Below are 20,553 nucleotides of genomic sequence, written 5' to 3' on the forward strand. Positions count from 1 at the left end.
AGTTCTTTACGCTCGGCTCAGAGGATGCATCCGTAGCTTGCTGAGACTATACGCAGCACTCCGCCTATACGCGTAGTCATAAGCGAAGTTCGCGCAGTATACTTTCGCTGCCTACCGGGTCGTGTGTGGCGCACATTGACCCGCAGCTCACATCCTGCCCATGCATTTGTACAACATGATGTGGTTCGACGACCTTTCCAGCCTCCCTTTTTATGATGGGCCGTATAATATCCTCCGCCGTGGGAATGAACATTGCGCCGTCAGTAAATCTGGTCATGAAGAGGCTGCGTCGCTGCACCGCATCAAGCCAACACACATGGACTGCGAAGATGCACTGGTGTTTCCGCCAAGGGAATTTTCGCCGGGACCCCAAGCTTCAACGTCAGCCGAAACTGATGAGGTGCCCACTCAGCTAATGCAGAGCGGAAGGCTATCAAGAGTGTCCATTCGGCCAAATTTTTAACTGCGTTTAGCAACTCACTAGAATCAACCGAAGAAGACAGGGTAGTTCTCTCCTAACCGGTTCTCCACTCGTCCACTAACTACCACACCACGTGGACAAGGGGATGGCGAAGAGAGCGAATAGACAGGATTAAATTCGTTGAGAGTTGGGATTCACGCCGTCCGGTAGCTCCGCCGCGCGTTCCAGCGCCTTCTTCGATAAAGAGTAGTCAGCAAATCAATTTCGTCAGCCTGCTAGCAAATTTTTAAAAAAGTCGAAAAATTGAAGTCCTGCAAAGACCTAACCATTTCGATGCCAAATTGTCAATAAAATAATTTTGCCAGAACTGTTAAAATCGCAGGAGGTGGTGCGCTTCCCTTTTCTGATCCTGTCTCAGAAGTAGATAATCTCTGCACAGCTGATCGTGCCGCGTCGACCGCGCGCGAAGACAGGGACGCTACGCTTCCCCTAGCTGTGTCAGCCACAAGACATATCCTTCGGACTCGTGTACACATGAAGAATAAACGTTCTAAGGCTGCAAGCTCGGCCCAGTTTCCTTAGAAAACGCGTCGTTGCGCGTAGCCGACTAGGTACGCACAGCTATGGAGATATTCCGTGCTTCGGCGAAACGAGCCCGACGTATATTGATACGTGGCGCACAAATTCAGTTCCCCTTGAGTTTGTACTTATAAGCGTTGTTGCGCGATGATTCCCTAATTCTGAGACACGATCGAGACCAACTTCATGATTGCACAGCTTCGCACACAGCAAGACAATGCGCCCCGACTTTTGCAACGCGTGTTGGACGTTCATTCAGTTAATTAAAACGGCCAACGTCGCACACAGACTCGCAAAATGCACTGCGGACGACACAAAGCCCTGACAGAAAAAGTACAACTACAGGGGCAAATTTCTTCGCCAAATTTGGCGGAAGTCTGGCAACAACCATTTCTAAATGTGGCAGCTGATATGCAACACCTAAGAGAACCGTGCAGAAACGTCTACGTATTGTATTACAACAAACGTATCAGAGAACATTTGGCTCGGAAAATACACATGCTGCGTGGATCGTTACAGGCTGTGACGTCAAACAAAAGTTGAGCCTTATCATGGATGATAAGGGCCTCAACTTTTTTCGATGGTTTTGACCATGCATTGCGGGGAAGCCAACTTCTCAGGAGAACCTTTAGCTTGGAGGAAACGTACAGTAGGCCCACGGGACAAGTTGTGACGTCAGACAAAAGTTGAGCCTTATCAGGGGTGATAAGAGCCTCAATTTTTTTCGCTGGTTGCAACCATATGTTGCGGGGAAGCCGATGACTTAGGGGACGCTCTAGCTCGGAGCAAACGCATAGTATGCCCATCACGGCAAGACGGGACGTCAGACAAAAGTTGGGCCTTATCAGGGGTGATAAGGGCGTAAATTGTTTTCGCCAATTTCGACCATGCATTGCAGGGAAGCCAACGTCTCAGGGGACACTTTAGCTCGGAACAAACGTACAGTATGCCCACGTGACAAGTAGTGACGTCAGACAAAACTTGAGCCTTATCAGGGGTGATAAGGGCCTCAAATTTTTTCGTTGGTATTGACCATGCGTTGAGGAGAAGCCGATGACTCAGGGAATGCTTTAGCTCTGACCAAACGTATAGTACGCCCTTCACGGCAAGGTGTGACAAGGTGTGACGTCAGGCAAAAGTAGGGCCTTATCAGGGGTGATAAGGGCATAAAGTTTTTTCGCCAGTTTTGACCATGCATTGCGGGGAATCCAACGTCTCAAGGGACACTTCAGCTCGGAATAAACGTACAGTACGCACTACGAGGAAAAGGGTGACGTCAGAAACGAATTGAGCCTTATCATGAATGATAGGGGCCTCAACTTTTTTCAATGGTTTTGACCGTGCATTGCGGGGAAGCTATATTCTCTGGGAACCTTTAGCTCAAAATATACGCATGCCGGGTGCGTCATTACGAGCTGTGACGTCAGGCAAAAGTCAAGCCTTATCATGCGTGATAAGGGCCTAAACTTTTTCGCCTGCATTGCGACATTTGTTGCCGGAAAGCAAACTTACCAAGGAACTTTTAGCTTGGAAAATACGCATGCTGCATGCATCGTTACGGGCTCTGACGTCAAACAAAAGTTGAGCCTTATCATGCGTGAGAAGGGCCTCCACTTTTTCGGCTGCTTTTTGACATTTATTGCAGGAAAGCAAACTTACCAAGACACGTTTGGCTCAAAAAATACGCATGATACGTGCATCGTTACGGGCTCTGACGTCAGACAAAAGTTGAGCCTTATCATAGGTGATAAAGGCCTCAACTTTTTTCGATGGTTTCGACCATGCATTGCGGAGAAGCCAACTTCTTAGGGGAACCTTCAGCTCGGAACAAACGCACAGTAGGCCCACGAGACAAATTGTGACGTCAGACAAAAGTTGAGCCTTATCAGTGGTGATAAGGGCCTCAAATTTTTTCACTAGTTTCAACTATGCATTGCAGGGAAGCCGATGCCTCAGGGGATGCATTAGCTTGGAGCAAGCGTATAGTACGCCCATCACGGCAAGGTGTGAGGTCAGACAAAAGTTGGGCCTTATCAGGGGTGATAAGGGCGTAAACTTTTTTTGCTAGTTTTGGCCTTGCATTGCGGGGAAGCCAACGCCTCAAGGACACTTAAGCGCGGAGCAAACGTAGAGTAGGCACTACGAGGCAAGAGGCGATGTCAGAAAAAGTTGAGCCTTATCATGGGTGATAAGGGCCTAAACTTCTTTCGAAGGTTTCGACCGTTGATATCTGGGGTTTAACGTCCCAAAACCACTATATGATTATGAGAGACGCCGTAGTGGAGGGCTCCGGAAATTTAGACCACCTGGGGTTGAAGGTTTCGACCGTGAATTGCGGAGAAGCCAACTTTTTAGGGGAACCTTTACTTTAGATCAAACGCACAGTAGGCCCATGCGACAAGTTGTGACGTCAGACAAAAGTTGACCCTTATCAGGGGTGATAAGGGCCTCAAATTTTTTCGCTAGTTTCGAACATGCATTGCGAGGAAGCCGGTGACTCAGGGGATGCTTTAGCTAGGAGCAAACGTATAGTACGCCCATCAAGACAAGGTGTGACGTCAGACTAAAGTTGGGCCTTATCAGGGTGATATGGGCGTAAACTTTTTTCGCTAGTTTTGACCATGCAATGCGGGGAAGCCAGTGTCTCAGGGGCACTTTAGCTCACAAAATATGTATACAGTATGCACTACGAGGCGAGGGGTGGCGTCAGAATAAAGTTGAGCCTTATCATTGATGATAAGGGTCTCAACTTTTTTCCCAGGTTTTGACCGTGCATTGCGGGGAAGCTAACCTCCCAAGGGAGCCTTTAGCTCTAAAATTACACATTTCGAGTGTATCATTACGAGCTGTGACGTCAGACAAAAGTGAAGCCTCATCATGCGTGATAATGGTCTCAACCTTTTCGATTGCTTTGCGACACTTGTTGCAGGAAAGCAAACTTACCAAAAAACATTTAGCTCAGAAAATACTCATGTCTGGTGCGTCGGTACTAGCTGTGACGTCAGGCGAAAGTCGTGCCTTATCATGCTTGATAAGGGCCGCAACTTTTTCGGCTGCTTTGCGACATTTGTTGCAGGAAAGAAAACATTACAAGGGAACATTTAGCTCGGAAAATACGCATGCCGGGTGCATCGTCACGAGCGGTGACTTCACACAAAAGTTTATTTATTCATTCATTTATTAAAACGAAAGCGTTTTTTGCCAGGGTCCACCAAGATTCAAGTGACGCACTTCCATCACAGAAATGACGTCTGAAAAGTAACAACACAGAAGACAAACATTTCCGTACGAAGGTTCCAACCCACGACCTGTCGATCGGCGACAACAGCAGCCGGGCATGCTATCCATTGCGCCACGGTCGCATGCCTTGTATGCCTTAAAAACACGCATCATATATATCTACCACTGCCATCTCAAAGTACTCTCGGTAAATTGCAATCCACGATCACTTCTTTCAGAGCGTCGTTTCTACGCGTCCGTATTATTCGGTGTGTTTACAATAGGAAAATTACAATTTTGTCAACGCCTTAACACACTCAGGGGGTGACATTACCCAAGCGTCGGCATGGCTCATAGCATCCGCCCATATAAAAAATAGCTCTGCAACGCATAGAGCAACGCACCTTCTTCGCCTTGGTGTAACTCAGCGTTCCCCGCTTTATAAGACACTTCTCTGGAGCGCGCGACTTTCGCTGGAGCTGCTCCGAGCCTGCTCTCCGTGTAATCACTCTTTCTGAACATCGCTAGTGAAACTTCACGGGTCCAGGAAACTCTGCAGCAGAGTGTAGACAGCTGCTTTGTCAACGGTCTGTTGTCTTGGCACGGCCTTGGAGATTTCATGGCGCGTGTCTCGGAAGCTATATGCACTAAAATTCTTCGCGTGCGTATAGGTGGTGCCGCAACTGTACGGCTCGCTTCGGGCAGGTTATCACTTAGCGACGTGCCGCAAAAAATGGGGATCGCCCGCTCTCGCCCGTTTGTCGTGCGTTGCTGCCGCTATTTAGTAATTCCTGCCGCTCGCAACAGCATTGTTGCCACGCGTGGCATGTCGCGGGTGTTTTTGCCGCTAGTGAGTACGTACCTTGTGGGTATCGGGCATGCTGTGTCCTGTTCGAAAAACCTGTTGAGCGATTCGCCGTCCTTCCAGCCACAAGAACAACGGAGGCATCACGTCAAAACAAACAACAATAATTTAATTATCTAAACGCGGCATGCGGCAGGCTTGGCTCAGGGACGAGACAAAGGCGCGATGACTATAATCCTTGGGCAGCTGCAGTCAGTCGGCTTGGACGGTCGTATCCATTCTTCGTGGCAGCCCCGGCACTTCTTCTCCGAGCAGTGCGCAGGCTGGCCCTTTTGAAGAGCGCAAGAGGGGCGCGTGCACCGCTACACGGCGCAACACGTGGCGCCATCTCTTGATAGCCGGTGCGTGTGCTTCCCACACATCCCCCCTCACCCCTCAAGAAGACGGGCTGGGGACCGGAGGTCTGCAGGTCACGTCCGGCTGCAGGAACCCTGGGGCGGGGAATAAACGGAAAGCAATAAATATTTCCTTCTCGCCACCAACGACAGTATTTGCGACTTGCGCCAAACAACGAGGCGAACATAACAGCCAAGGAGAGGAAAAAAGAAAAAAAAAACAAGCACAAAAAATCACAGCATATGATCAGTTGATGATCAGTCTGATTAACAAACTGAGTCCCGTCCAAAAACATGCCAAACTTCTTTAATGCAAAAATGATGGCCAGACATTCCTTCCCTGTTACCGAGTGGTTGCGCTCCGCACCGGTTAAAGGGTGGCTTGCGAAAGCAACGGGCCTCATCAGAGTACCGGCGCCCCCCCCAGAAAGAGTACTGCGTTAAGGCCATAATCACTTGTATTGGTCTACCACAAAAACTTTTGTTTACATCTGGCAGCTGAAAGGACGTGCATTGCTAGTAATCACTCTCAAAAGCGTGTCGAAAGCTACTTGTTGCTCACTGCTCCAGAGCCATTTAGCGCCTTTCTTCAGCAGCTGTGTCTGTGATCGAGTGATGCCTGCATGCGCACTGTCCAATAAAATCACGATTGGAAAATCAATCATTCCCAAAAACCTGTTCAAACTCTTATGCGTGGAGCTTATCTGGGTTTGGCTTTAGTACACCACTGTCAACAACAAACCCGAACAGGTTGATCTTGTAGCAAGCTGCAATTTTCTGGGATGAACTGTTGGACCGGCTGCTGACATGCGCTCTAGAACCGTGTGCAAGTGTTCAAGATGCTCTTAAAACGTGCGCGCAAACTCCGTCGCATCATCAAGATACCAAAGTGCATAATTAAAATTTGCATCATGCAAAGCCACATCAATCATGCACTGATAAAAACTCGAACTGTTAGAAAGACCAAAAGGCATACGCACGAACTGAAACAAGCCAATGTGGCATGTGAATGCCGTTTACAGGATATCGTCAGGGGGAACTTCGATTTGGAGGTGTAACCCCGAGAGCAATATATAGTAGTGAAGAAATTCGCGTTTCAAAGCGCGTAGGCTATGCTCAATATTGCTGGCACATAGGATAAAAATCTTCAGAACCTCTTACCGTGACCGCATTGAGCTTGCGGTAATCCACACGAAGGCGTGCCGTACTGCCTTTGTATGGTGCCAGTACCACTGGCAAGGCCCACTGATCTTCCGAGGGTCACACGGCTCCGGTGTCGAACATCTCGTGCAGCGCTTTTATTGAGAAGGGCTCGCTTGTGCTGGCTCAGCGGTCTCTGGTTACAACGCGAAGGCTGGACGTCAGCAGTGCTGATGCGATGCACTATAAGATGTTGGTCCTCCCGGGACATTCTACGAGTATTCCCGAGAACGGTGTGAGCACGACCTCCAGCTTCTTCCGCTTGTGTTCTGTGCCCGTGAAATTCTTGAGGGACTGCGCGAAGGCTGACGTGGTTCGCATGGCTCCCACGTCTTCCGTGCTTCCTGGTATCGGCATGGAGCCAGTTCTCTCCGCAAAGGGCGTTGTCTCTGACTGTCCGTGAAGGTGGTAGCCTCTTGCTGGAAAGTCGAGCGTGAAGCCCTCGCCTGCAATAAAATCTCAGCCGAGAAGCATTGGCACTGATACATCCGGGCAAACAAACAAATCGCTGACGCTTCGTTTTCTAAGTTAAAGCTTATTCGCAAGCAAACACAAGCTTCAGCGTTTGATACGTGGTTTGATGACATTCTCAAAAAAAAAAAACATTTGCGTTACGAAGCTTCAGCTTTTTAGCTTTCCACTGATACAGCAACGCGTCACCTATTAAAGAGATACCCGAGCCATTATCAATAAGGGCTGGTATGATAACTCCCTGTGCTGCCACGCCCATTGGGGTTTTCGGCGACTGCACCTGTGCTATATGCGGCAAACATAGGGATCTGTGACTGATCGACTCACCGGCTTGCTCCTCGTCCGCACGTACCGGGCAGCGTTCCAAGCTCCTGACATTGATTGCCGTGGGCTGCGGCACACTGATATAGTGTTCAGTGTTGCCGGCCGTAACAGTTTCTCGAATGGCCTGTATTTGCGCTATCGCGCCAAGCACTGCCGCCTCACGTGACCAGTTTGACCGCAATTGTAGCATACGTCTTCCACAAGTCTGCGTCGGCCAGTTAGCCTATCACTGAAGTCACGCCCTTCGGCAGAGTGGCCCCCGGAGTACCCAATACAGTAAGCGCCTGTCGCAGTTGGCTCGCGTGGAACTTCTGAACCCGGCATACTGGCACTAGGGGTCCTGCCGACTATGCTCTTTGGTTCGAGTAAGGAATGAGCGCTCTGCGCTATGACTGCTCCGCGGACACTTTCTCCCAGGAACAGCTTACCCCAGATACGGTATTGAATGGGGCCCGCGCCACCCTTGCTCATACGCGAAGGGGTCCAGGGCGCGGGAGGAGACAGCCGTGACTGCGCCTGAGCTCGTAAGGTCGCGTGAGGGACTGACAACGGGGGCACGCCAAGCCAGTGACGGCTCAAGAGCAGATAGAGGTGACGGCTGTGACACGTAAGTGCTCTAAACTAACAGGGCTTCTTTTGCACCACGGGCCAGCAAACCAAAAAGCCAGCAAACAAAATAATCAGATATTGCCCCGATATCAAAGTCTGAAATGATTGCAATGACTACTGAATGAAACTACAATCAGATTAGGTGGCTATATTTTTCATCGTCCCTTTTCAAGGGCATTTGAACAAAAATTTCCGACTGAACAGTTGGCTTTCGGACTAGCCGTATTCGGCTGCTAACCTTGCCGTCACACGTCACGGCGTATACATACTCGACCCGAAGGTGGCAGCACCGAATCGCGGCCGCAGCGGCCATATTTTCGATTGAGGCGGAAGTAGCGGAAGTGCTTGAGGCCCCTGTACTTTTAGATGCTCGTTGAAGAACCCCAGTTGGCCGAAATTTCCGGAGCTCTGTCCTATACAGTCTATCTCATAATCATATCGTGGTTTATAGAAGCATGCGCATGAAAGCGGTAAACTTCGTGAAATTGACGTTTTATGACCCTGATCCTGTTAACATTACTGTGGTTCAAGCGAGAACTAAAAAACGTTCGTTTACTAACCTGAGGTGTCACTGCCTACGTGAATAATGTAAAATAGTCTATAAACCGAGAACGCCCGTTTTATTTTCAGATTCGTTTCTCCTTCACTTATCTGTCAGCGCTACTACGGACGGTCGCGATACCTGGCATCTCAGACGGAAAGCGATGTGCAGCTGGCTTGATTCAAGGCGAGGGTCAAGCCGACGTGTCCGAGAAGCGCGTCCAATGAGATAAGCACGTCGTCCTGGGCTCTCGACTTAGCAGCAGCAGCTCTTCAAGGACTGCCGGCCGTGCCGAGGCAATTAATTTTATGTGTAGCCGCTTCCGGAGATGCTGGTACACTGCCGCTGCCGAGAGGAGCGCGTCGTATTCGGCGTCGTTTCCCTCGTGGGGTGGGGGTCTCAAGGCGTTACCACGCCCGCTTCCGCTGCGGTGGGCGGGCACCGTGAAACCGGAGAGCGGCTTTGCGCGCCGGCGGCTAGGCCCACAGGGGCCCCGTCCCTTTCTGCTTGCCGGCTGGAGGAGGTACGAGCGAGAGCCGCCCTAGGAGCGACCGTCAACCACTGCGCACTCAGCGAGAGCTTTGCAGCGCCCATCGGAAAGGCGCCACGAATGCTGTCCGCTACACAGCCCCGCTATACAGCCCCAGGCTTGCATACACAGCCTCTTGATGACTTCCGGTTTTTTTCCGCCGATGTGCTTTAATAGCATTGGTGGACCACAAGAGCTTTAGAAAATAGCCCGCTGTTTTTTCTACAGTTTCCTTCCCTTATTTGGCAAAAAATATATTCAAATAAATGTTCATTTAAGGTACATACAATTTAAGAAGCATTCCTTTGTACTTTACGCACGTTTTAAAAGTAAAAACAAAACAAAAGGAAGACTTTCCTCACGCTTGAAAAGAAATTGAAAACGTGCTTTCAGTTTTGACGTTAGGAGCTGGTAAATGAGGTGACCGGAAGTTCTTTTTTTTTTTGCGAACAATGCTTGTGACCTTGAACCATCTAGAGCAGTTCTAAAAGCGCCTGAATGCGAGCAAGTTGGCGCGCGTCCCTAGTATAAATAGTGTACGCAGTAAATATGCAGTATATAATATATTCGATAAATTCAAGTAACAAAGTGTACATCGTTATCTAACTATATTTGACTGAAGGTGTTTCGCAACTGCGGACGCATGTGCTACTAGAAGTCTTGATGACTTACCACTCCCCTGTGTACCCCATTTCAAAGTATGATGATGTGTTTCCACAATAAACCTAACCCGTTTGCAGTCAGTGCTAGCCGTGTGTCTATTGCTCCCTGTTTCGTTTCGTGCCGTTTTAATTATATGACTAGCCGTTATAGTTGCAGGAGGCGCTACTGCAGTTGGAGTATGCTACTTTAATAAGCCGACACCATTCATTGAGGGGGGGCACAAATGTGTGAGAATATTACAGTTAAACATTAGTGACTGTAACAGGCAGTCGCCTTTGTCAGTTACATTTGCTTAAAATATATGCGTACAGCAAGCTGTGTCCGTAGCCAAGCACATTGCTAGGAGCGTCTTGCTTTCTTCATGCATGAGTCAAAAACTAGCAGGCTTGCTCGAAAATTTGAGCACTCGGAATATTATAACGAGTATTACAGTAATTTAAACAATTCTAAATGAGCGAATAAGCACATATTAGACCGCACGTTTAGCCCTCCAGTAAAGATGACTTCCTCACATCGATAATTTTATTTAAGGCTTGTTTAACGGACTTACATGCTGAAAGTAAAGTTAATTTGTAAACGTAGCGTATTTTACCAAGTTATGACATGCACTCTAATTAAATTTAAATCCTGCTGCTATTCAAAATCGCCTCCACTTCACTTCGAACCGAAAAGAACGGCATTCTCACAAGCCTTGCTAAAATTATGTATATCATTGTGCAGGTTAGAGGGGTCATGACAAATGTGCTATTTTTTTTTTTTCATTATAGTACTTGATATGTACCACTCGAATGATGTTTAATACAAAATTATTCTGACAAATGACTATTCGCATCGAATTCGCTGCAAACATGAATTGCACTATTCGCACACCGCTAGAAATTAAATGAACAAAGATTAGCATCAAAGATTCAGCTCTTCAACGCAGTTATAGACCCGATTAGAGGCAATAAAGGAGAGCTTTATTGTGCGAAACCTCAAGTGGCTTGCGTCCTCAAGCTTCGACGGTGTGTTTCCAATGAAAATCAAAAGATGGGAGCAGCCTTAAGAAAATGTGTTGTCTCAATAATATTACTAACAACACATACAAAGCTAGTAGTACGCATTACAAACTGTAATAAATAAATAAATAAATAAATAAATAAATAAATAAATAAATAAATAAATAAATAACCCTACGAGTGTTTTGCACATTATTTCGATCATTTTGTTTTTAAATAAACTACTGAGTGAGGCTAAATAAGCTATTCACATTTACACCACCGCGCAGTCGATCCAAGCAGTGCTTGGAACGACTGTTTATCGAGAGTTGTCAACTCATACGCCAAAAAAAGAAAGAAAAAGAGAATGGGCTGTTAATATTGTATAGTAGATCGTCATTAAACGGTTAACATAAGGCAAAATTGGTGTACAGACGGCCCAGCTGGTATACGTTTGTTCTAAAACATAACTTGCGCGCTATTTAAAAGATGGTGGACAAAGTGGGCGGTGCGTTTCCTTTTTTGCACATCGTCGTTTTATTTGTGTACAAAGCTTGCTATAAAAATTGGCAATTATTGGTGTTCCGTTAGCTATCTAGAACTCAATATATATATATATATATATATATATATATATATATTGTGTACCTCGTGTACCACATAGTTTTTTCGGCACTTGCGTTGTCCATCGTCACCATCAGATAACATTAATTCAAGCAAGGAAAGCGAAACTGGTAAATCTTGGGGGAGTATTTCTTCGTTGATCTACACTGCTGCCAACACCACCAGTGTGACATATTTGAAGAGCTGGACGGCAAAGAAAAAAAACGAAGAAGAAGAAGAAGACGCCCGACCGAAGTCATGCACTCTAAAAAAATATCGAGAAAAAAGGGTGTCTCTTTGTCCCACAACAATAATCGTCATCAGGCTTGCGTGCGCTTCCTTTCTTGAAAACTCGGCGCTGACCACTTTCCTATCGAGAATGCAATGTAACCCTGATAATGGGCATGTCGATCGTGACCGGAATGTACCGGGCGTGGGGCGATAGCGCAAGGATGGAACGCAATATAGATGACGATTATTGTTGTGGGACAAAAAGACACCCTTTTTACTCGCTCTCTTTTTTTTTAGAGTGTGGGTGACGCCGAGGCAGGTAATGTGAGGGGGATTGGCACCATTTTCGGGGTGAAGTCCCGAAGCTGGTTGAAGGACTTAATGCTGCCAAATCAGACGTTGTTCCAGATTTGGCGTACTTTGGTGAGAAGCAGGAATACAGAAGCCTTTTTTTTTTTCATTTCACAACCACTGAGCTCTGATGACCTAATCTGAATGTACCGAACTCCTTAAATGTGTTTACCACTGGCTCAATGTTTTGTTTTTGGACTTCTGAAGTAAAAAACATTCGAAAAAAAAACACATAAAAACGTCCTCCAGTCAAAATGTAAAAACCAATCATGGAAGAAAAAGGTTACTTTATGTTTCTTCTAGCGATTATTGGGTGTGAGTTGGGTTCAAAAGAGCTTTCCAGCGTAAAATAACTTTTCTGATAGGAGGCTGGAGGCCGGCAACTATCAGAAGGGACGATGACCCGAAATAAAGCAGCGCGTGGCAAACGATTACTTCAGCGGGAATCAAGGAAAAGCAATGCACTGTAGGCTGCAGGTGTTGGAAAGATAAAAGACGTCTGAGGGTGTAACACATAACACACAGGCGTGAAATACCTTCATTGAACACGACGACGATCATGAACTTGAATCCTTGATAAATTATTATTGATATTAGTCTGGTCATTCAGTGACAGCCACAAAGTCCAGCTAATGCCACGTCAATATCATGTATGGGTCTGCAGAAGACCTACAGTATTGTTAAATAAATAAATGAATAATATACGAGCAGTTCTAACTACAGGAGCTCACTAGACCAACACAAGTGACGGATTTCTTGTTTTCTTGTAATATTAAATAAAATATGCATGCATGTGTTGCCATCAGGATAACAAGCCGCGTCATTTTACATATTTCTTGAAGTTAAATTTGTTGTAATATTCTCTTATATTTGAGGGAAGGGAAGAAGATATCCTTACCATCTCCGTACATAATATAGTCGCCACAGGCGTAGCTAATGCGCCCGCTCGCATTTGAAATATCTCGCCATTTAATTAAAGTGAACTCAGTGTGCAAAAAAAGGACAAAAGTGTAGCTATACGAACACCACGACCATCCGAGTTTCTTTTTTTTTTTTTCTAAGTTCCCCCTACACGTTGTACACCTAACCGTCTCTTATACCAACTATCCCAAATCCACACTTTGTTTCTTCCATCTTTTTGCACCCCCATTTTTTTGCTGCTCGCGTGCCGTGTCTGCAGCGGCAACTGCGTGCCCTCGGCTTTTTGTAAGAAACGCAGCACGACGCGTCCAGTGCGGCGCATCGCTCCACCGATGCGCGGTCGCTCTCTTTCCATCGTGCACAGGCGTAGCGCGCCGCGCCGGGTAATCCGGCTGTCAGAGGGGATTATCAAACTGCGGGGTCGTCGCCAAGTATCGGGCTTCCTCGGGGCCAGCGTTAGCCTCCGTAATTGGCAAAATACCGGGGATTTGGCCCCTGGAATCGGTATCTAACAAGAGAAGGGGGCCCCGGCCGGCCTTTCCTCCGCGCGCTCTCTGCCCGGCGGCAATTAGGTAAGCGCTGCGATCCCTTGTTAAAGTGATTGCTCCCGAGAACCGCTCTCGACACCGACGCATCGCACTTGCCAGTGAGAGTCTTACTCTTTCGCCCTGCTGTGCCAGTGTCGACGTAATACGCCACGGTGAGGCCGCTCCGAGAGCGCTTACCCGTGTACGTTTTTGTACCCATCGTTTGCGCGTGCTCCACGGCAGCCTTAGATCGGCGGTGGCGAGTGATCTGTACGAAAGTGAAAGTTCGCACGGTAATGCCAACGTGTCATGGTTGAGCTGTCAGGAGCATAAAAGTTTGCTGCGAGAAAAATAACACAAAGAAATGGATAATCTGGAGAACCGTAACAGAGTGGTACACAACTGAATCATCAGAATGAGGATGCATGAAGAGAATGTCGGTGTTAGCGTAGATCTACTCATAAACAGCGGTATAGGCGCCGCGGACATACTGCAGGCGTTTGTAGAGATGTTACGGTGTGTAGGCTCCGCCCAGCTCAAAGCTCGCCACCGCGGTCTACGATCACGTGACAAATGGCACAAAAGCTGTGCCTCCGAGCACAGCACGTCACGGAGCCTGCTGCGTCTACAGGTGGAAGGCTCTTCGACGCAAAGTCAGCAATAGCCGGTATAAGTAGGCATTTAGCCGTCTCTAGCCAACGCTAGCGTCTACTAGCTAACAATATATAGCGTTCATTTAGACGATGCTTGTATCCGACTCCAGTAGTATTGAAGCAAATAAACAAACACAGTGTTTGAGGAACTGAAGGTGGGATAGATAGTGTTGCAGACCAGACGTAATATTTTTTAGCTTAAAAAGGAACCAAAGAAGCAACTAGCTGAAAAGAAAAGAAGACAGCACACAGTGCAAGCCTTTGCTGTGTGCACTGTATTTCTCTCTTTTCAACTAGTTCTTTCTTTTTTTTCCTCTTTGCGCTACAAAATATGACGTTTGGGGTACAACACCCAACTAGCTCGACAGGAAGTTTTATTGTAGCTGGTAGTTCTATTCGTACAGCTAACTGAGAGCGTGGAAACACGCAACAGACGACGTTCGTCTTTTGTGTGTTCCCACGCTCCCAATTCGCTGAACAAATAGTGGTTGAAGTTGTGACTTAGTGAGCAGCTGTGTTTGAAACTACTACGTTGGGTATCTGCCAGAATCTTTACTGGCAGAAGTAGGACGTCATAGTCTTTACAGTATGCAGGTAAAGGAGCAAACGAAAAACATCACCTTAAGGTATTGAGGTGTTGCATGCAGAAACCACAACCCCATTAAGGAGACTCGCCTCATAACGGAGCTGCCGGGTTAAATTTTCGTCCTCCAAGTAAGTACCGTATCCAAGTAAGTGCCGTATTAACTCGATTGTAACGCGTCCACAACTGAAACGTGAGGGTCGACTTTTGGTTGCGTCCAGGAAGAAACAATCCTCACTTCGGCTCATTTCAATATTCGATTGTTACGTGAAAGTTGACGAAGCAAACACCTGGAAAAATCTGGATGAGTTGAGGTAGCAAACGCATGAAAAAAAAAAGCTTTAGCCATATTAGCGTAAATAACGTGCACCGGGTGTTTTCTTACATTTCGCGAACAACTAAATGCGGCTGCCATGGTCGGGAATCGAACCCGCACCCTCGTTCGTAGCAGAGAGGTGTCGAAGATTTACCACGGTGCGCAAAGCGCACTGGAAGGCAAGTCTTATATGCATTGCGTAATACATTTTTTAAAGCTTTGCCGCAGTACAAAGATGTTACAGGGTGAAGTATACAACTGCATCGTAGTGTTGCAAGTTTGTCATGCAATGAGAGAAAACATTTTTTTTTTACGCCGAAGCGAACTTGTCTTGTATTATTATAGGTTATTTGTCTTTCCGAGGTTTCATTTTCCGAAACTGTGATTGACCTTTGGCGTATCCGAGAAAGGGGTGGGCGAATTGGGGCTTTATACCCCCTTTCCCGAAAATTTAATTTTGCATGCGTGTAAACATGTGTACATATACGAAAGCACGCACGCAAATAATTAAAGCGTGATTGACATCTTCACTTCCGTTCACCCCCAGAGCTTGGTGAACAGCTCCTCCAGTACGACTATTCCTTATATAATTTGCCTTGCACTTATACGAATACGCACACAAATAGTTAACGTGAGTGATCTGCAAGAAAGTCACACTAACAGCTCAGAACGTTATTAAAGCGCTGTGGTTATCGCAGCTTAGTACGTTAATAATGCACGAAATAAGCTATTTCATATTCGTTCCGCACGCTATTCGCTGGTATCCGTAAAATAAAATAGTCTACAACGGCGGAAGAGTGTCCGCGCTTTTTCTCTAATGAATCGCGCACAGTATGCATCACGGTAGCGCGAGGACACGCAATTTTACGCACAGAGTTATACAACGTCGCACCATGCGCCATTTGGCTGTCGACGATGGTGGCTGCGACATTTGATTGTCGAGGCCGGGTTCGGCACACAATGGTGACGTCGCTGTTTCTGTACGCCACCGTAGAATTGACACAAGCGGACGGAATAGGGGTAACAAAACAATCGTTAGTGCGGCTCTGGCTGTGCACCAACTGTTATGTCGCGCAAAGCAGCATCTGCTTCCCTAGCGGAAGCTTCTGGTTACAAATTCGCTTTTGGCGAATCGGAATGAGGGGTGCCCTTCGGGTTCCGACGATGAGCTTTTGTTTGCCCCGTTCTAGGGTGCGAATCGAGTTGGGGAGGTGGAATAAACTCGATAACGCTGTCAATCTTCGTCTCTTGTTAACTCGAACCTTTTTCCCTAGCTCTGGCGCTTTGCCACAGCCGCTGGGTAATGCCACGCGCGCACTCGCAAATGAACGTAACGCCCTCCCAGCGGTGTACCTTTTCGCAAGCCTGAAGCGTCATTCACTTGTGAATCCGGGAAAGGTCCGTCTGTGACCCGCAATCTCAGAATGAATGTATAGACGTGGGTTTTCGAATACGAGAATTTACACCGTGTTTTACGTTGCTTATATCTATTTTGTACAGCCCTGAATTTCGTAGAAACATTTCGCAACCGCCGTTTCCTCTTTGCACGTCTTGTGAAGTCGGCTTTGTGTTCAATGAGGTGGAACCGACTTTTGTCACGGTGACGTTCTTATTCCTAATTATAAAAGCCCTTTGCTTATTCGCTTGCTTGTCTTGTTTACCGCGTTAGTACATTACTTTGTTGGAGTATAGCAGCGGACTGCTAACTGAAATTCTGTATTTAAATTGCTTCTTCTCTTTATTGGCTCAACACATTACATTGATTGATGAAATAGCGAATTTATAACAACTACCTTTCTATTTAAACTTCTCCGCGGCAAACGCTCTGCCTTATTTGCGTTTACATGAGCCTTAAATCACCAAATGATGCGATTCGGAGTGCTTGCTATTGCGTGGTGGGCAGGCTTGAACATTCTCTTTTGTATGCTTCTGCGAGAATTTGATTCTGAAAAGATGCGGTGGCTAAAATGAAAACACACAAAAAGTGTTCAGAATCTTTTTTGTTTCGATGGACAGCTATGTGCTACGTAGCGAAAGTTTTCGTCTATACTAGGTCTAAGCTCTATTTCGTCTTTATATACAAGTACTTCTCTCTGCTCACATCTAGCAATAACGTAAAGAACAGATAGCATTCCAAGAAGCAGCTGATAAGTTTATTAGAACGCGCACTTATATAACCCCAAAGCCACGTGATTGGTCGCGCTGGATTGTGCGCACTAAATGCGCAGTGATGTGTGACGCCAGGCTTCAAGAAACCGCATTAACTTTTTGTGGTGACTTTATTCTTTATTCATTCATCAGATACCCCGCAGCGCCCAAAGGCGTTATAGCAGGGGGGTTACATCAATAAATGACGCACATCTCCGTTCACACACACAATACAACTTTAACTTGTTCACACATAAATAACTGAAATACATTTTCGTTCACACACATAGTAGAATTTTGTTCACACATCAATACATCTTCGTTCAGGTTACAACACGGGTTTACAGCAGTGAATAAAATACACCTTCGTTCCCACTATGTACTTGCATTTCAGTTAGCCTGTTCCCCTGTTTAATCGTTCTAAGAAAAAATGAATTGGCATACATGTTCGTTTTAGCTGGGTATTCCCGAATTTTGCTACTATGATCAAAACGTTTTGAAGTGTAATGAGGGTTGTGTAGGTATATTTCTCTATTAATTCCAGTTTTATTGTAATAAATGCAATAAAGAAATTTTAATCTCTGCTTCTGGTGGCGGTCAGAAAGACACTCCCATCCTAGCTCAGCCTTCATTGCAGTGCAGCTCTCCCTCCTTCCGTACCGTCCCAAGACGAACCTGGCAGCACGATTTTGTAATTGTTCCAGAGCAGCAATGAAGGTTACCTCGGCGGGGTCTCACACGACACAACCGTATTCTAAGATAGGTCTGATACAAGTAGTGTACGCCTTACGTTTTAAATTCACATGCGAACATCACAGGTTTCTTTGAATGGAATTTAAGGCCTTACCAGCTTTGGCTATGAGAGTGTCAATCTGAGGCCTCCATGAACATTCAGATGATGGTGTTATACCTAGGTACTTATATGTACTCTCTTGTTTCAAGTGTACATTGTTAAGATGGTACTGTGACTGAAATGGTTTCATCTTTTTGGTAAATAAAATATGTACACACTTTGTTATATTCAAATTCATTTTCCATTTGGTACACCAGCTATGAATGAACGATAAGTCTTTCTGAAGTTCTAATACATCATTGTGATCAAAAATTTTTTTGTACACAACACAGTAATCCGCAAACAACCGTATAGAAGATGAGATTCTTGCAGAGATATCATTAACATAAATTAGAAACAATAGCGGACCCAGGACGGAGCCTTGTGAGACCCCTGAGGTAACATCGGCGTATTCGGAGCACTTTCCATTCAGTACTAGGGTTTGTGTTCTTTGGGAAAGGTAACATTCGATCCATTTAAAAACAGTCTTATCAATGTTGAGAGTGGTAAGCTTAAACAGTAAGAGTGAATGTGACACCGTGTCAAACGCTTTCCGAAAATCCAAGAACACACCGTCAACCTGTCCTACAGTATCTACGCCCGATATTACATCATGATAAAATTCAACTAATTGTGTTGTGCAAGACAGCCCTCTGCGAAATCCATGCTGCTCGTTGATTAGTACCCTATGCTTGTTTAAATGATTTATTATTTCTTTGTATAAAATATGTTCGAGAACTTTACACGGGATAGACGTAAGTGATATTGGTATATAATTACCATCGTCTTTTTTGGACCCACCTTTATGTATCGGTACCACGTGCGCAATTTTCCAGTCATGTGGTAAGGTACCTGTCGCTAAAGATCTTTAAAAAATTGCATAAAGATACATAGAAATTGGCCCCACACAACGCTTGAGTACACGCGGAGAAATTCTATCTGGACCACTAGATTTACTCTCATCAACGTCCTTCAATAGTTTTTTAATTCCATTAACACTAAGCTCGACAGGAAGCATAGGCGAAATGCTCATAATAGTTGGATGATAATTACAGCTGTGTTTGGGTAAAAATACCGAGTGGAAAAAGTTGTTTAGGCATGCAGCCTTATCCTCGTCATTCGTAATTAACTAGCCGTTATAATTTAACTCCTGTATTCCAAAGGAATCTGAGCCACACTGTTTTAAGTACTTCCAAAGCATTTTAGGAATTGATTTCATTTTGTTGCTCAGCTCAGTGAAGTAACCATCTTTAGCTTTTTCTATCTTTAGCTAATCGACTTCAGTTTTTCAAAGTGAGCAACTGATTTGCTTTTCTTGAATGCGCCTAATGCCCTCTTCCTTTTGTTGATAAGTTTTAATATATGTGCTGTTACCCATGGTTGTTTGTGCTTTTTTAGCCGTGATGAATGAACACTGGGGATATGTCTATTTGTTAACTCGGAAAATATATTCTTAAATTTGTCCCACATATCATGCACATTGCCCTCTTCAAAAAGACATTCGATAACAGGGAACAAACTACGAAGTTTTTTTAGAAATTGCATCGTAGTCACCCTTGTCATAAAAGTAGATCCTTCTACTCGTAGGTAACTTCGCACACACTTTTTTCTTTCGGATACAAGCAACAACACCAAGATGGTCACTAATTCCTGGAATCACAGTCACGTCATTTACGAAATTTGGCGAGTTACAAAACAACAAGTCTAACACAGCATCATTGCGAGTAGGGGTGGTAACGTACTGCGTCAAGCCAAACGTGTCGACGATATTTTTCATCGCAAGGTTCATGCGCCCGCTTATACTTATACAAGAACCATTACCCTAGGTTAAGTCAGGCAGATTAAAATCCCCCCTAGGAGTATTGTCTGGGCTGACACTTTAGAAAGAATTTCATCTAACGTTTGCATTATGCTAATATCTGAGCTCGGTGAGCGATAAACCACTCCGACCAAAAATGCGAAGTTATCAGGCAATATTATCTTGCACCATACAGATTCCAGTGCGTCGCACTTATAATCAACTTCAAATGACTTTAAAAAAGAACGAACAAGTAAAAAAAATGCCACCACCTGCTGTGAGCCTATCGTTGCGATAGACGACGTAATTTTGCGGAAACACCTCACTATCAGCAATCAAGGGCTTTAGCCAAGATTCTGTGCCAAGGACTATATCTGCGTTAACACTCTCAATTAAGCCCAAGAGCTCAGCAACTTTATTAACTACGCTTCGGCAGTTCACGATGACGGCAACAAGTTCTTGATATCGGTATTTCTCCTTTTTTCTAGTTGCATCTTTTCTCTTTCTCCATAGGAATGCTTTCTAGGATCGGACTTCTTCCCAAAAGTCATACACTATACAAAAGCATAGTCAATCTGTCTCAAGAAAAAATTGTTCATGGTATCACATCCATTGCAGGATTTGTACCCATTCTCGCATGAAAAATTATTTGCTGCCTGATATCCGACACTCACAGACCTAAAGGTTGGCTTCACCTCAATAAAACCCTTTCTGTGGTGGTGCATTTTATCAGGACTGCACACATGCGTTTGGCCAAGTATAAGTTCACTCTCCTATGTCGGAAACACCCTTGAACATCAATGGTCGCTTCACCTCAACTGAATTGGTTTTAAATAGAGCATTTTGCGCAGGAGTTG

The 20,553-nt window shown here is 45.6% G+C and overlaps 1 protein-coding gene and 1 long non-coding RNA gene across 2 annotated transcripts; one reads left to right on the top strand and one right to left on the bottom strand.

Annotated features, from left to right (window-relative positions):
• Positions 1-5,172: 5,172 nt before the first annotated feature.
• LOC142813916 (uncharacterized) lies at positions 5,173-7,604 on the bottom strand. The gene is made up of 3 exons (XM_075891869.1): positions 7,418-7,604; positions 6,581-7,065; positions 5,173-5,515 (listed from the first exon to the last, which is right to left on the bottom strand). The coding sequence occupies exons 1-2, from the start codon at positions 7,602-7,604 to the stop codon at positions 6,803-6,805; spliced, it is 450 nt and encodes a 149-aa protein (XP_075747984.1). The 3' UTR covers positions 5,173-5,515; positions 6,581-6,802.
• A 283-nt stretch (positions 7,605-7,887) lies between these two features.
• On the top strand, positions 7,888-9,500 carry LOC142813917 (uncharacterized). The gene is made up of 2 exons (XR_012894734.1): positions 7,888-8,021; positions 8,654-9,500. It is a non-coding gene; the product is annotated as an uncharacterized LOC142813917 (long non-coding RNA).
• Positions 9,501-20,553: the final 11,053 nt, after the last annotated feature.

This window comes from Rhipicephalus microplus, chromosome 4 (assembly GCF_043290135.1).
Source record: "Rhipicephalus microplus isolate Deutch F79 chromosome 4, USDA_Rmic, whole genome shotgun sequence".
Classification (NCBI taxonomy): Eukaryota; Metazoa; Arthropoda; class Arachnida; order Ixodida; family Ixodidae; genus Rhipicephalus; species Rhipicephalus microplus.

What these genes read in the sequence shown, in the direction of transcription:
- LOC142813916 (XM_075891869.1), bottom strand. Translation starts at nt 7,604, where the DNA reads ATGCTACAATTGCGGTCAAACTGGTCACGTGAGGCGGCAGTGCTTGGC. An exon ending in TGCGGACGAGGAGCAAGCCG is followed by an intron (nt 7,066 to 7,417) that starts GTGAGTCGATCA and finishes ATTTTATTGCAG; the next exon opens with GCGAGGGCTTCACGCTCGAC.